This window comes from Myotis brandtii, unplaced genomic scaffold (assembly GCF_000412655.1).
Source record: "Myotis brandtii unplaced genomic scaffold, ASM41265v1 scaffold125, whole genome shotgun sequence".
In the NCBI taxonomy this organism is placed as follows: Eukaryota; Metazoa; Chordata; class Mammalia; order Chiroptera; family Vespertilionidae; genus Myotis; species Myotis brandtii.
In genome coordinates, this window is record NW_005354385.1 from 6,107,593 (window position 1) to 6,123,885 (window position 16,293).

The 16,293-nt window shown below is 39.4% G+C and overlaps 1 protein-coding gene across 4 annotated transcripts in view; it reads right to left on the reverse strand.

Moving 5' to 3' along the window:
• ARL5A (ADP-ribosylation factor-like 5A) overlaps positions 1 to 15,822 on the reverse strand; it is a 23,237-nt gene extending 7,415 nt beyond the window's left edge. For 2 of the 4 annotated variants that reach the window (XR_001360745.1, XM_005859307.2), the window contains exons 1-4: positions 7,086 to 7,244; positions 6,314 to 6,374; positions 4,549 to 4,696; positions 2,629 to 2,712 (exon numbers count right to left, since the gene is read on the reverse strand). Coding sequence is in view for 3 of the 4 variants with exons in the window: in XM_005859307.2 (XP_005859369.2) it covers positions 2,629 to 2,712; positions 4,549 to 4,696; positions 6,314 to 6,374; positions 7,086 to 7,224 (432 nt within the window). In the remaining variant the exon portion in view is untranslated. Of the gene's footprint in view, positions 1 to 2,628; positions 2,713 to 4,548; positions 4,697 to 6,313; positions 6,375 to 7,085; positions 7,251 to 15,227 lie in introns of those variants that run through there. The other 2 variants (XM_014534043.1, XM_014534042.1) reach the window with 2 other exon arrangements.
• Between the last annotated feature and the right edge of the window lie 471 nt (positions 15,823 to 16,293).

Consider the following 16,293-nt stretch of genomic DNA (forward strand, 5'->3'; position numbering starts at 1 on the left):
TCATTATCAAGGATACAGATAATTTTTTCTCTTATCTTAAATGGAAATGGAACAGCATCAATAGTTGATATGTGGCTGAATCACTGAGTAGATGGACTTTCCATGGATTTAATTCCTATCTTCCTATCTTCCAGGTTTCAATATCTCTTGCTAGTGTCTGTTGAAACCTTTTATATAGGTCAGGATTGGTAATGCTGGCACATTCTAAGAACAAAATTTTGACAACAGAAATAACTTGGCACAATTTAGGAAACATAAATTTATACTACCTTATTTATAAGTAATCTATATTCCTCACTTCTAGTGATTAAATTATTTGGAGAAGCCCCTGGACTACAATTTGAAATGATAAGAAATAAAGCCTTTTTATTGAAAGGTCTCAAAAACACACTGAAAAACCCCATATTGAATATAATTTTTCTAGATCTTATAGGCTCAAATTTTTTTACTTGGGGTTCTTAATTAAAAAAAACAACAGCAGCTATATTACCTATTTTTAAATACTTAGGAAGAGAGCAAAGAAAATAGTCCTTTACTTTTTATTATTCAGCACGAATTATGCCTTATGATAACAGTAAAAAGTTATATAGGATTAAGGCTGTTCATCAACTTGACTTAACAAGAGGTCAAAGTACAAGGTGAACAGCTGTGATCTTTTATTCATCAGCCATTTTAAGCACTTTAAAAAACTTTCTGCTACATATTACAGATTTCTGGTCTTAAAAGTCAAAAAACTCATTTCAGTTTAGTCAAGAAGATGAGTAATAGCACATGCAAGATATATTTACTTAGCATCTTCTATATGCCATATGTAGTTGTCAATTTTTTCCTCAAAGCTTCATTTGTGAAGATAATTCCTAGAAATTGAGTCATTCTGAATAAAATTTCATCTGTCCTTTTGTATTTGGAACTATTTTAAAATTCATGAGCTTCTAAGTTTTGCACTTCATTTAAGATGAAGCTTTCAGTAATACTGGAAAAACATTTTATAGCTCTGTATTTAGTAATGCATGTAAAGAATTATTATCAGTGATGGTGATAAAATTCTGTTGGTGATTGTGATATGAAACATCTGACTAACCCCACTGAAAATTTGTTTTTCATTAATACATCTTATTCTTTGATCCATTTGTTCCCCTCCAGAATTCTATTTGGCTCTTCTGGACCCTTTTAAGTGACTTACTCTAGTTCTCAACTTCATCTGCAATTCCTTTCTTCTCTGGTAATCTCCCCATTCAGTTTCCTTTCATTTTCCAACTATGCCCTATTTTTGTCCCCCACTCCCCTCACTCCCCACCCTCAGCAAGAGCAAGAATGATGAAAATGCCTAAATTCAAAGCCTGGCTCTTAAAAAGCTGGTTAGGTCACATATTGACCTGCCCAAGTTAATGGCTCCAACAAGTAAAATTCAGTGACTTTGTTTGAGCGCTACTACTTTCTACTGATCCTGCTTACATAACTGGCCAATCAGAGTAAGAATCAAATAGGGAGGCTGCCTGTTAACAGGGTAAAAAATTGAGCTAAGACAAATATGTGTGTCTTAGTTTTCTTTTTCCAAAGTCTTCATAGAACATAAAACAACTCTTTGGTATATCCTGAAAAAACATATTTTTGTAAAATACAAAGGGGAAATGAAAAAACTCCTTAGTGTTCTGCCTCTTTTATAGATTGTTTCACAAAGTAGAATCGCAACTTGTTAAGTGCACGCACAAAAGCAAGATGCATTTTTTAAAAAAACACAAAAACTCAAGGGATTTAACACAGCTGCTCGAATCAGTCTAAAACAGGGGAAAGTGCATCTTGGTGGGCATGATCACAAGGAAAACAGGAAGTTCAACTTACATAACAACTTTACTAGCTTTCTTAAGTCTTGAACAGTTGCCTGAAACATACCAAAATTCTTAATGCAAATCATCAAATCAATATTCAAATATAAAACTTTGTTATAAAGATATCCCAGATTTTTAAGCTTTATTAAAATTCCACTAAAATTATATAACACACATCTAAATATTCATTTTCCTATTCCCATCTATAAATAAATTTATTCCATCCGCAATAAAAATCATAAAAATATAATCAATTGCCACTATAGTAAATATTATGTGGTATTATAGTTACTATTATCATTACTGACTATATTATTCAGTTTATTCAATTTTTAAATTATGCTACCAGTAATATTTCTCAAGGACTTCGAAATGTGGAGAGTCATATAGTTTGTTTAGTCAAAGGACAATATCGGAGAAACCTAAGAGCAACCATATTTAAATATTAGTCTAACAAATGAGTTACAATCAAGACTTGCTATGTGTCTGTGAGACTTTAAAATTTCATTTCCAATGATAATCCTCCCTATAATTAATTTATTCAAAATGTAAAAGGAAAGCCAATTTAGGTCTTTTTACTCAGGAAAACTTCTACACCAAATTTATCTGGGATACATGAAATAAGATTCTACAAATGCAGATACACTTCCAATTTGAGAAGTGTCAAAATTATAAAGCAGGCATGGCCAGCAGATAAATAACTTTTTTTTCATTTGAAATAGTATCCTCCTGAAAAGTAGAAAGAAGAAATGTGACAGAAATATCCCATAGACACATCTTATGCCAGAGTCCTACTTACCTCATGGGCTAACATCTTATAGAGTTCTTCTCTAGTTACAGAAATCCTTTCTCTGTCTGTACTGTCCACAACAACTATTACAAACTAAAAGAATTACAAAAAAGTCATTAATGATTATGTAATTTTATATATTGTAAAATTTATGAAGTGCTGATTTGATTTACAGGCTATAACTATCAAGAAATTAGAACCTTATGGTATGGTATTATTGGAAAACCAGAGATACCTACTATATACACATCATAAAGCCTAAAGGTCTGATCCATTTCGAATTCAAATATATTTACTAAATTTTAAGAGAAAAACAGGAGAAAAGAGAACACATACTAACATACTATGAGAATATACCGCTAATATTTTAACCAATAAAACACATTTGTTTCCTAACAATATTTTGAATGCTAACAAGACTATATCCATCTATTTACACTATAAGTCAAGAAAAAATATATTACGGTCATAAACTTAAGTTACTTTTAGACAGTTTTTATTTTATTATATTAATATCAATTTGAAAATCCAAAAGGGAATGGGTTTGGGAGTAAAGTAACATGACAGTTAAAATCAACAAATTGCAAGAACAAATCTATAGCTAAAGCCATGCTCTCTTCCTTATATAAATGGTACCTGCTACTGGCAAGCACAACTCTCTCCTGAACTGGTAAGACTAGTAGCAGAAGATGCAATGAAAAACCTGTGAAGGGGCTGTACAGGACTGCACTGCACTGCACCTGTTCCTAATGCCACGCCCACCAAAAGGGAAACGGGAGCAGATATAGTCACTTTACGATGGCATTTGTGATGCCCGAGTTAATTCTGACTGCCTATTATTAACATGCACTATTCATTTTTTAGAACTAGCCTTTCATTTCCAAATAAACCACTGTAATTTTCAGTCTTTTCTATTCTACAGATTTCAGGAACCATAATGATAAGAGAACTACTATTTTACCTCTTCTCTCACTTGAAACCTCACTGATAAGTGGTTTTATTACTGCCAGACTCATTCTATTCCAAGGTACTTTAATAAAGCTATTAATTTTCAAAGGGTTGCCATGAATTTGATACCTACAGCGTTATATTTAGGAATAGTAACCATATCTACCTTTCTTTCTCCAAAAAAACCACACAAAATACACGATCAAATGCATTATGGAGTGTTAGGGGATCAGGTCATTAGAAACACTTAATTGTGTCTAATGACATTATTCACCTTGGTATACATTTGGAATTTTATTAACTTATAATCAGCACTATAAAAGCAACTGTCACAGGCTTTCAATTTGCAAGGTGTATACAATGAAGGTCTGAAATGTCACTGGTCTGACATTTCCTCTTGGGAAATAAAAACATGGTTTTGTCTAAATTGCTTGAGAACCAAAAGGAAAAAAATTCTTTAATGTGCAATTGTGTTGCATAAAATAAAATATATGGTAAAATTTGGGTCAGGACTGAAACCACCAGATTTTACCTAGTTTTCTTCTACACAAAAATAAATAGTAAAAAAGAAATGATATTACAAACTGTGAGATGGAATTCATTATAAAAACAACTACTTAAGTTCTGGGATCAATACATAATCAGACTAATCAACTACCAATTCTCCTTACAGAGGTTCAATGAGAGTGGATATAATGACCCTGAAATAGGGAATCAAAGATTCCACAATGTTTAAAATCTACTTCTATTAACATACTGTGATATTTCGAAAAGATTAACTATAAGAGTTCATATCTAGAAGGTGTTTCCCAAGCCTTCTGCTCATAGAAGTTCTAATATAATAAGGAACATCGGGGAGAGGTCAATGGTGGGGGGGGGGCAGGGAGGGGGGTGGGGGGGGGGGGGGGGGGAGGAGTCATATGTAATACTTTAAACAATAAAGAATTTAAATTAAAAAAGAAAGAAAGAAAGAAACATTACCTCTGTGTTAGTATAGTAAGTGTTCCAGGAAGAACGAAGAGATTCTTGGCCACCAATATCCCACATTAGAAATCGTGTATTATTAATCACTATCTCTTCTACATTACTTCCTATTGTAGGGGATGTATGTACAACTTCATTCATAGAACTGAAAAAAAAAATAATTTGAAAATGTTACAATTAGCTAGAAAGTTAGATTGTTTGAATATTTTTCAATCAAAGGACCAGTCAGTATGACCTCCTTTTATATATTATACCCAAATGTCCCTTTTCCAGTAGCTCATAAGAGTGAGCTAAGGGTTTAACCCTTTGCGGTCCAATTTTATTTTTGGAATTCAAACAGTCTGGTCCAAATTAATTGACGGGATTGAATGTTGAACCGGTTTGCAGTGTCGACCTCAGCCTCGACGTTGGACCTGCTCCTAGCGCCTGGTCTGTCGAGTCAGCCTCGACGTTGGACCGAAAAGGGTTAAACAGAGGGGGAACTAGGTAGAGGACTATCTGAGATACTCTAAATTCAATTCTAGGAAACTACATAAACACATATTTCTTTACTTTCTAAAAGCAAAACAACCAATGTCATAAAAGTATCAACTCTTTAGAGTAGGGGTGGGGAGCGTCTGGCCCGCAGGTCCTATAAGGCCCACAAAATCATTTGCTCTTGCCCTGCCAAGGCATTAGGATGAGTTAATTATTGACCAAATACAGCAGGCTAATCTTTAAGTTGATAATTTTATACGCACCTCAAATGATGTTATAAATATCCAAATGGCCCCTGACAGAAAAACGGTTCCCCACCCCTGCTCTAGAGTAACTTAAATTCCATATAACTTTTATTGCTTTCATTAATCAAGTATCACTCAGGCAGAAAAAGTAACTATCCTATATAATAAACTAGAGGCCCAATGCACAAAATTCGTGCATGGGGGGGGGGGGGGGGGGGGGGGTCCTTCAGCCCGGCCTGCGCCCTCTCTCGCAATCTGGGACCCCTTGCTCCTAACCGCCTGCCTGCTTGCTCCTAACCACCCGCCTGCTTGCTCCTTACCGCTTGGCTCGCCACTCCTTAGCGCTGCCGCGAAGGAGGGAGACTCCCGCCACCACCGCTGCGCTCCCCAGCCGTGAGCCTAGCTCAGGGGTGGGCAAACTTTTTGACTCGAGGGCCACAATGGGTTCTTAAACTGGACCGGAGGGCCGGAACAAAAGCATGGATGGAGTGTTTGTGTGAACTAATATAAATTCAAAGTAAACATCATTACATAAAAGGGTACGGTCTTTTTTTTTTTAGTTTTATTCATTTCAAACGGGCCGGATCCGGCCCGCGGGCCGTAGTTTGCCCACGGCTGGCCTAGCTTCTGGCTGAGCGGCGCTCCCGCTGTGGGAGTGTATTGTGTATTGACCACCAGGGGGCAGCTCCTGCATTGAGCGTCTGCCCCTGGTGGTCAGTGTGCGTCATAGTGACTCGTCGTTCTGGTCGTTCCACTGTAATGGTCGCTGGGCTTTTATTATATAGTAGGCTAATATGCAAATTGTCCCTTTGCGAGGTTGACCAACCAGGAGTTCGACCACTCGCTATGACGTGCACTGACCACCAGGGGGCGGTGCGGAACAAAGGAAGGCCCCGGCCAGGAGCCGGCAGCCAGGGGAAGGAAGGCCCCGATTGGCCCTGATCGCAGGCCAGGCCTAAGGACCCTACCCATGCATGAATTTCGTGCACCAGGCTTCTAGTAAACAATAAAATAAAAATGTGAAAGTAGTTATTACTTACAATTGGTAAAGGATGGTAGTTTTCCCTGCATTATCCAGCCCAACAATGATAACTTTGTGCTCTGAAATAAACGAGACACCAGTGATTTATTAATGAAAAACAAAATTTTTAAATATCCTATTTCATCCATTCTTTCCAGCTATGGTATAACTCAGTGCATGGCACCTTAACCTTTAACTCAAAAGACCAGCAGAAGTGAGCCATTGGTCTCGCCTTCCCCACCACTTTTATGGAGCAGTCTGAAATCTCTTTAGAGGGCATCCCAATAGGACTGCATGATCCAGAAATCTTCCACCACTTCATCCTGCCTGAACACCTACAAGCCACAATCATTACCAACTTTACTCCCTCCCAAGACTTGTCTCTATTTGAGTTTTCACAATAAAGCACAAATGGCTGTTTTTGACAGCTTCCTAATTTTAACATATGTCATGTGGGTCACGGTGAGAACCATAAAATTAAGACATAATTGTGGAATGGGCTCAAAGATAAAGGTACCAACTCAATGGTAAAAAAAAGTCCATTTATTCCCAAAAGTAGGGTTAGATTATTCACACTTTTTAATACAGGCATACCTCAAAATATTGTGGGTTCTGTTCTAGACCACCACAATAAAGTGAATATTGCAATGAAATGACTCAAATAATGTTTTGGTTTTCCAGTGGATATAAAAGTTATGTTTATACTACACTATAGTCTACCAAGTGTACAACAGCATTATGTCTAAAAAACAATGTACATTACAAAATACTATACTGATAAAAATACTAACCATCATCTGAGCCTTCAGTGAGTAGTAATCTTTTTGCTTGCCTTGATTTTGATGGCTGCTGACTGATCAGGGTAGTGGTTGCTAAAGGCTGGGGTGGCTGTGGCAATTTCTTAAAATAAGACAATGAAGTTTGCCACATGGATTGACCCTTTCATGAACAATTTCTTTGTCATATGCGATGCTGCTGGGTAGCATTTTACACAAAGAACTGTCAAAATTGGAGTCAATCCTCTCAAACCCTGCCTTGACTTTATCAACTATGTTTATATAATACTCTAAAATCCTTTGTCATTTCAACATTCTTGACAGCATTTTTACCAGTAGATTCCATCCCCAGAAACCATGGTCTCTGCTCATCCATTAGAAGCAACTCTTCATCCACTAAAGTTTTATCATACGATTGCAGCAATTCAGTCATATCTTCAGGCTAATTCTAATTCTCTAACTATTTCTACCACATCTGCAGTTACTTCTTCCATTGAAGTCTTGAACTCCTCAAAATTATCCCTGAGGGTTGGAATAAACTTCCAAACTGTTGTAAATGTGGATATTTTGACTTCTTCTCATGAATCCTATATAATAAAAGCCTAATGTGCAAATTGTCCCCTCAACTGGGAGTTCGACCGTTTGCTATGACGTGCACTGATCACCAGGGGGCGGCATGGAACATGGTGGGCGTTGGTGACGCGGCGCTGGCAGCAGTGGAGGTGCTACAGACCCTGATGGGCCCTGACAAGAGCTGGACAGAGGCAGGATGGTGGAGCAGGTGAGTGGGCAGCACCAGGCCAAGGCAGGTGCGAGCCACTGGTCGCCAGGCAGGAGCCAATCACCCCTCCGCCACCGGGCTCCCAGGCACTGAGGGAGCCGGGCAGGGGCCTGATGCTCCACCGATCCGATTGCAGGGCAACCAGTGGCGTGATCGGGCCCCCATAGGCGGTGACCAGCGGCATCAGTGGGGGTTGGGGCTGCCACCCTGTTCCCTCAGCACCTGGAAGCCAGGCGGTGGCAGGGCGATCGGGCCCCACAGGTGGCGACCAATGGCAGGGGTGGGGGGCAGGTGGCCGGGGGAAGGGAGGGAGTACCCGGCGGCAGCCGGCAGCCGCTAGGGACCCTACCAGTGCATGAATTTCATGCACTGGGCCTCTAGTCACAAATGTTCTTAATGGCATCTAAAATGGTGAATCCTTTCCAGAAAGTTTTCAATTTACTTTGCCCAGATGCATCAGAGAAATCACTACCTATGGCACCCCTAACCTAACAAAATGTATTTTTTTTTTAATCTTTATCTGAAAATATTTTTGCCAATGATTTCTAGAAAGTGGAAGGGGGGGAAAGAAAGAGAGAGAGAGAGAGAGAGAGAGAAATATCGATGGGATAGAGACACAACGTTGCCTCCTGCACGCACCCCAACAAGGGCTGGGGAACCTGCATCTGAAGTACATGAATCAAACCCAGGACCCTTTGATCCATGGGCTGATGCTCTAACCACTGTGCAAAACTGGCCAGGTCACAAAATGTATTTTTTTTTTTTTATTGATTTCAGAGAGGAAGGGAGAGGGAGAGAAACATTAATGATGAGAGGGAATCATTGATCAGCTGCTTCCTGCACACCCCCCACCAGGGATCGAGCCTGCAACCCAGGCATGTGCCCTGACCAGGAATCAAACCAGGGACCCTTCAGTCCGTAGGCCAATGCTCTATCCACTGAGCCAAACCGGCCAGGGCACAAAATCTATTTCTTAAATAAGGCTTGAAAGTTGAAATTAGCCCTTGATCCATGGGCCACGGAATGAAATTTGTGTTCACAGCCATGAAAACAACACTAATCTGATTGTACACCTCCATCAAAGCTCGTGGGTGAGCAGGTACATTGTCAGGGAGCAGTAATATTTTGAAGAAATCTTTTTTTCTAAGCAGTAGGTCTCAACAGTGGGCTTAAAATAGTCAGTAAACCATTGTTGTTTCTAGAGCACATAGAGTAGATTTAGCATAATTCTAATGGCTCTAGGATTTTTGGAATAGTTAAATGAGCACTGGCTTCAACTGAAAGTCACCAGCTGCACTAACCCCTAACAAGAGAGTCAGCCTGTCCTCTGAAGCTTTAAAGCCAGGCATTGACTTCTCCTCTCTAGCTATGAAACTCCTGGATGGCATCTTTTCCCAATAAAAGGCTGTCTCATCAATACAGTCTGTTATTTGGTGTAGCCACCTTCATTAACTAACCTAATCTTCTTAATAACATGCTGCAGCTTTGACATTAGCACTTGATGCTTCACCTTGAACTTTTATATAATGGAAACCGCTTCTTTCCTCAAACCTCATGAATTAACCTCTGTTAGCTTCAAATTTTTCTTTTATAGCTTCCTCACCTCTCAGCCTTTAGAGAATTCAAGGGAGTTAGGTCTTTGCTCTGAATTAGGCTTATGGCTTAAGGCAGCGGTTCTCAACCTGTGGGTCGAGACCCTTTTGGCGGTCGAACGACCCTTTCACAGGGGTCGCCTAAGACCATCCTGCATATCAGATATTTACATTACGATTCATATCAGGAGCAAAATTAGTTATGAAGTAGCAACGAAAATAATTTTATGGTTGGGGGTACAACATGAGGAACTGTTTTAAAGGGCCAGAAGGTTGAGAACCACTGGCTTAAGGGAATGTGGTGGCTGGTTTATGGAAACTACTAAAACTTTTTCCATATCAGCAATAAGTCCATTTCCCTTTCTTACTATTCATGTGTTCACTGAAGTAGCACTTTTAATTTCCTTCAAGTTTCCTTTATATTCACAATTTGGCTAATCGTTTGGTGCAAGAGGCCTACCTTTTGGCCTATCAAGGCTTCCGACGAGCATTCCTCACTAAGCTGAATTTCTAGCTTTTGATTTAAACTGAGAAATGTGCAATCCTTCCTTTCACTTGAACACTTAGAGGCTATTGTAGGATTATTACTAATTTCAATACTGTTACTCAGGGACTAGGGAGGCCAGAGGAAACAGAGATGAGGGAATCGCCAGTTGGTGGAGCAGTCAGAACACACACATTTATTAAGTTCGTGGTCTTATATGGATGGCGCTGTTCACTGTGCCCCAAAATAATGACAATAGTAAGTAATGTCAAAACTCACTGCTCATAGATCATCATAACAAATATAATAATAAAAAGTGAAATATTGCGGGAATCACCAAAATGTGACACACAAAGTGAGAAAATGGTGTTGGAAAAATGGCACCAATAGTTATTTGATGCAGGGTTGTCACAAACCTTCTATCTGTAAAAAACACAGAATATGTGAAGCGCAATAAAATGAGGTATGCTTGTACTAAATCAAAGCTTCTTTTGAGCATCCTTAGGCTTTGTCACCGCTCCAGCCTATTCCTCTTATTACCAAGATGGAGCAGCATTCTACGCAAAACATAAATTTGCAGCCAAAAAGCATTATAATGCACTTCAAGACAAATGAACCTAAAATACAATATGCATATTAAGAGATGTTATGGTAGGCAAATATAATAACTTTTTGGCTATTCCAATTCTTTGATGCATATGATTCATTTACAAGTTTATTGCTTAGTATAATTTCTCTTTTAGACTATCTATGCCACAGCACTCTTGCAGTAACTCATATAAGCCAAAACAACTACACACTGTTACAATATTTAGATAGAATTTTGAGTTATCATTTAGGTTTTAGTTTCCTAATCAGTACTTGACTGTTTTTTCTGTTTTGTTTTTCATGAAAATGCTTCTAGTTTCACTGACTTCCTTTTCATACACCCAGGCAGCCTAGAGTTCCATTTATTGCCAGTTTCTAAGAGTCAATATATAGCCATCCAACTACCAGACAGTAAATTAAGAAAAAAGAAGTACTGTTACCCGGAGGCCTTCTATTCTCTGAATCATATCAAAGCCAGAAAACACAAATACTAAGGCAGATAAATTGAGTCATCCTGAGACTTCATTCTCACCTCATACCCAAACTCACTAAGCCCTATTGATTCTATCTCACATTCAGCAAAAAATCCGTTTCTATCACGTTCACTACAGTTCTCTCTGGCCACTGCACAGTCTGGAATAAAGCATGTGCTTAATACAGTATGAATAAATAAATAAATAAATCTAGAAGCTACAAAGATTAGAAGGGAGCTAACTGATGACGTCACTATGTATTAAAAATTCCATTTTTAAATCGAAAAGTATCATCAATAAAAACATTTAAAGATAAACTTGCTATTTACAGCAATGGTAGTAAAGTTTATGGGGGGGGGGGGCGGGGACAACATCTCTTTTGCACTAAGAAGCTGCTGAATGAAAAGCAATGATTATGCATTGCAAAAGTAGAGATCCAATCAGAAAACAAATCACATAACAATCTGAAATAGCAAAGTTTAATTTAAAGAAAATAACTATTACAGGGGGTTGGAGTAAAGGATTGGCTAATAAGAAATAACTCTAAAGATTATAAAAATGACAAATATATGGAGCACTAACTACCCCTAGGGCTGGCCCAGAGTTTCCTCCACTTCCCCAGGACTGAGATGTATACTTTGCTAGAGGGCCTGGCTATGGATAATGAATGTCAGAAGTAGTTGTGCAGACTTGCCAATGGATCTTGCTGAAAATCCTCCCCCTCCAGGTTGCTATTCCCTGAGAAGTTATTTTGCTGCAGGGTCTCCATTCTGAAATCAACTGAAGTGGGTGCTATGGCAAGCTGCTGGCTGCAGCTGACCACTGTGCAGTGCAAGAACCAGCCACTGGAGGTGCTCACACCACAAGAGCAGGACAGATCCTGCTAAGAGTACCCTTTCTTTACCCAGGAAGAAAAACCCTTTCTCCAGCATATCCACAGAGCAAGCACAAAGGGTGAATTTGGAGCTAATTTTTTTTTTTAAATCTTCACCCAAGGATATGCTCTTCATTGATTCTAGTGAGAGAAAGGGAGAGGGAGAGATAGAAACATCAATTGGCTGCCTTCCGTATGTGCCCTGACCAGGGATTGAACCCACAACCTGGGTGTGTGTCCTGCCGGGGGAATGGAACCCTCAACCCTTCGGTGCATAGGACGATGCTCCAATCAAGCCACACAGGCCAGGGCTGGAGCTAAATTTTTTAATAATTAGCACAGTCCACCCCTTGGGCTACTCAGTTTCTACATTTACTCTTCTATACTGTTTGAACTCCCATACAATTAAAAACAAACAAACAAAACAGAAGCAGAGGTGGCTTTCCCAGAACCAGGCTCCGGCAGCACAAGCAGCTTCTCCAGAACTCATTTACTACGTATTTCTTTTCTAAGAACCAATCGGAAGAATGATACAAAGTTATCAATGGGAAAATTTCACAAATTTTTTTATAGTTCACGTTAGTGTCAGGAAGTTTTTCCCTTTATCTAACATGAATCTTTCTTCTACAAAGAAAGTTTTTTGAGCACTAACTCGGGCACTGGACGTAAAATTCCAGGTCTATCACTTTTAATTGTAGTACCTTAAGCAAACAAGTTACCTAATGTTTCTTTGTCCCTATGAAATGGGGAGAATACCTACCTCACAGGGTTGTTGTGAAGAGTAAATCAATAAAGTGAAGACTAAATCAACTAATCTGCGTACAGCATTTGGAACCTACCCCTGCATAAATCAGTAAATGTTCAGTGCTAGTATTTTATCTATAGAGATGGAGTTAGCTTATTTTCTGTCTCCCCAATCAAGAATGAATGCTCCATAAAGGCAGGTGGTTTTTCTGTTTTGTTCCCTGCCTTGTGTCCACCATTTACAATAATTCCTGACACAAAAGTGGTGCTCAAAAATATTCAATATTTGATAAACAAACCAACCACTGATCACATGCCCTTTTATACTAAAAGACAGTAATGGCAACTCTTCCAAGTCCTAAAGACATAGTTTAGTATCTGGGAAACAGTTAACAGGGAAAAAAGGGATTGGTGCCAATCTCTTCTTTAAGACAAGCATCAGCAACGTATTTCTTCAGTGTTTTAACTTGCCTGGATCTGGCATTTACCAGTTGTAAGGCTCAGGAAAATCACTCCACTTGAACCTCAGTTTCCTCTTTTCAGTGGAAAAGAGTAACTCCTTCAAAGGAATGTTAAAACTTTTTTTAAAGTGATGCATACATCTCAACACCAGGAAGACAAACAATCCAACTAAAAAATGGGCAATGGAAAAAGAATAGACATTTCTCCAAAGAGGGCATACAGATGCTCAATAGACATATGAAAAAAATGCTCAATGTCACTAATCATCAGAGAGATGCAAATTAAAACCACAATGAGAAATCACCTCACACCTGCCAGAATGGCTACCATCAATGAAACAACAAACAAACAACAAATGTTGGTGAGGATGTGCAGAAAAGGGAATTCTCAGGCACTGTGGGTGGGAATGCAAACTGGTACAGCCACTGTGGAAAAACAGAATGACATTTCCTCAAAAACTTAAAAAGGCATTTTGACCCAGTGATCTCACTTCTGGGAATATAGCCTACGAACCCTGAAACACCAATTCGGAAAAATATACGCACCCCTTTGTTCATAGCAGCGTTATTTACAATAGCCAAGATCTGGACACAGCCCAAGTGCTTATCAGTAGATTAGTGGATCGAAAAGCTGTGGTACATTTACACAATGAAATACTATGCGGCCATAAAAAAAGACGGAATTTTTACTTTTTGTGATAGCATGAACCTGGAAATTCTTATGCTAAGTAAAATAAGCCAGTCAGAGAAAGACAAATACCATGTAATCTCAGTTATGTGTGCCATCTAATGAACTGAGGAACAAAATAGAAACAGAGGCATGGATACATGGAACAGACTGACACTTGTCAGAAGGGAGGGGAGGGGGGAAGTGGATGAAAGAAGGTGCACAGACAACAGTGTGGTGATGGTGAGAGGGACGGGAGGGTAGGGGCTGGGTGGAGGTGGGCAAAGAGGGATAAATGGGGACATACGTAATAATGTCAACAATTATAATAAAGTAAAAAAAAAGATGCATAGAACAGCATCTAGAATACTAAAGTTTGTACTCTATTTTATCTAAACACATATCTAAATGCAAATTCTGGTTTTTCAAGTTGGGCAGTATGCAATCACTGTGCACTCAAACGATCTAAGCTTAAACTGAGAAAGGTGTTCTAAAGGGGTTTCAGAAAAAAAGAGGTATTGTTCAGTTTAAGTTTCATCAGCATGGCAAATTCTGAAATCCCCCAAATCTCCCTTCCAGAATTTATGTGGAAAGAATATAGGATTGTGTTCTGCATCTTTTGAAAGTAAAATAAAGCATCCAAGATATATCTAACTTACATATATCCAATTTAATAGAGAACCAAAAAGACCAGCAAGTATCTGGCATTAGATTTAATAGTAAATATTTTGAAAAGTGACCCTATTGATAACACAACCACATCATTTAGCAGAAGAAAAATAGTTTATTCCTGTTTTTACAATATTGACATCTAAATGTCTAAAGCTCAACTTCATTAATCTGCTCACTATTAATTTCCCGGCACTGAAATAAATGTCCAGTCAAAAATTACGACAAAATACAGGTAATAAGAACACCATATTAGTAGATTTTTAGTGGTAACAATGCACACATCCCTACTTTTTTACTACTGGCAAGTAGTTGTTGGCAAAGCTCTAATTCATTAAGTTACAGAGACAAATAATTTTACCATTGACTCAAAAGAGAAAGTGGAGATTATCTAATTTTATTGCAGTACCAGAGTAAACTGACAAGCAAACTCTTCCTAAATTTCATAGCAGAGTTGAAATTAGCTTCATTTTGAAAATAATACCAAACTATGGATGTTAAAACTAGAATAGACCTTACCTACAATAAGCGCCACCAATTTTACAGCAATGTAAGTTTCAATACTTGACACCCAGAGATGAGGTTTTCAAGATTTGTAGGCTTCACAGTCACATTGTCAAAATCCCTGGTGTTCTAGGTGAGAACACCTAGACTGAGAGGTTAAGCCACTGACTGGTTTCTACTCCCTCTCTCCCAACACAAACAAGTAGCCAGAAGCGGTGCAGGTCAGAACTGGTTTTCTCTACTTTATAGAAAAATCCCCATTATCAGAAAAATTGGAAATATTGTTCTTCCATTTAGTATCCTGTGATCTACGCTATTACCTTTCGTTTTTAAAAAGAGGCACTAGAGATCACAAATCCCAGTTCTGCTCATTTCCGGTCACCATCTTCTATAGGTGACGCTGAGCCACGAAGGAGGAGGTGAGCACAGTGGTTGTACACAACACATGTCACCATTCATGAAGTCCTTATCGGAAAACTTTGGGATGTGACACAATCACCAGCTTACACAAGAGAAAAAAACACAAGCTGCGTTACTGGCTGCAGGAATGATGAATCACCCAACTTGAGCTAAAAAGAAACAAAAGTATACCACTAACTATACTGTATCTTAATGACCGTGGAGGCTTTTTGTTAAAACTGCATGCTTTCCCCAGTTTTATACACTCACTCTGTAATAAATTTTAATAAACTTGATAAGCATTGCAAGGCAACATTTGAGTTTAGATGGACTGAAGCATCCCTGTATGATAACACTCTAGACTTACTTGGTAACTTGCTAAGTTACCCACGGTTAACAAATGCTTCATATGGTATGTTTTTTAAACGCGTTACGTGAAAATGAAACACATTTTCACATTCTTAACCCAACCAAACACACACACACACATATCCTTCTATTTGAATAAGCACTAATAGAAAAATGACCTTAAGCTTAACCTTAAACAGTATATATAGCAAACGGGGTGGAGACCCATCACTATTCAGGTTCCGCCGGATGCTCCCACAGGAGAGTGGGGCGCAGGGAAGGCGCATCACCCTGGACAAGTGAAGAGCGATCCCCCGTTTTCCGCATTCCGCCACCCTCGGTGGCTCCGCGGCGCGGCTGGGGCCACCACCTGCCGCCGTCAGCCCGGAGAACCCCAGCCTTTCTCGGGGTGTGCAACGCCAACTGCTGGAGGGAAGGGGCTGAAAGGCCAGGCGGTGCCACTCCGGGACGCCGGACTCGGCATCTCTTCCTTCCCTAACCGCAATCGGAGCAATGGGTGTGTGTGCAGGAGGGAACTTCGTAGGGAGGCCCCCTAAGACAAAGGGCTGCGAGTCGGGACCCATCCCCGAGCTGGACGTGGGACCGAACCACCCAGGCCCCCGCGCCCCGCACCCCGCG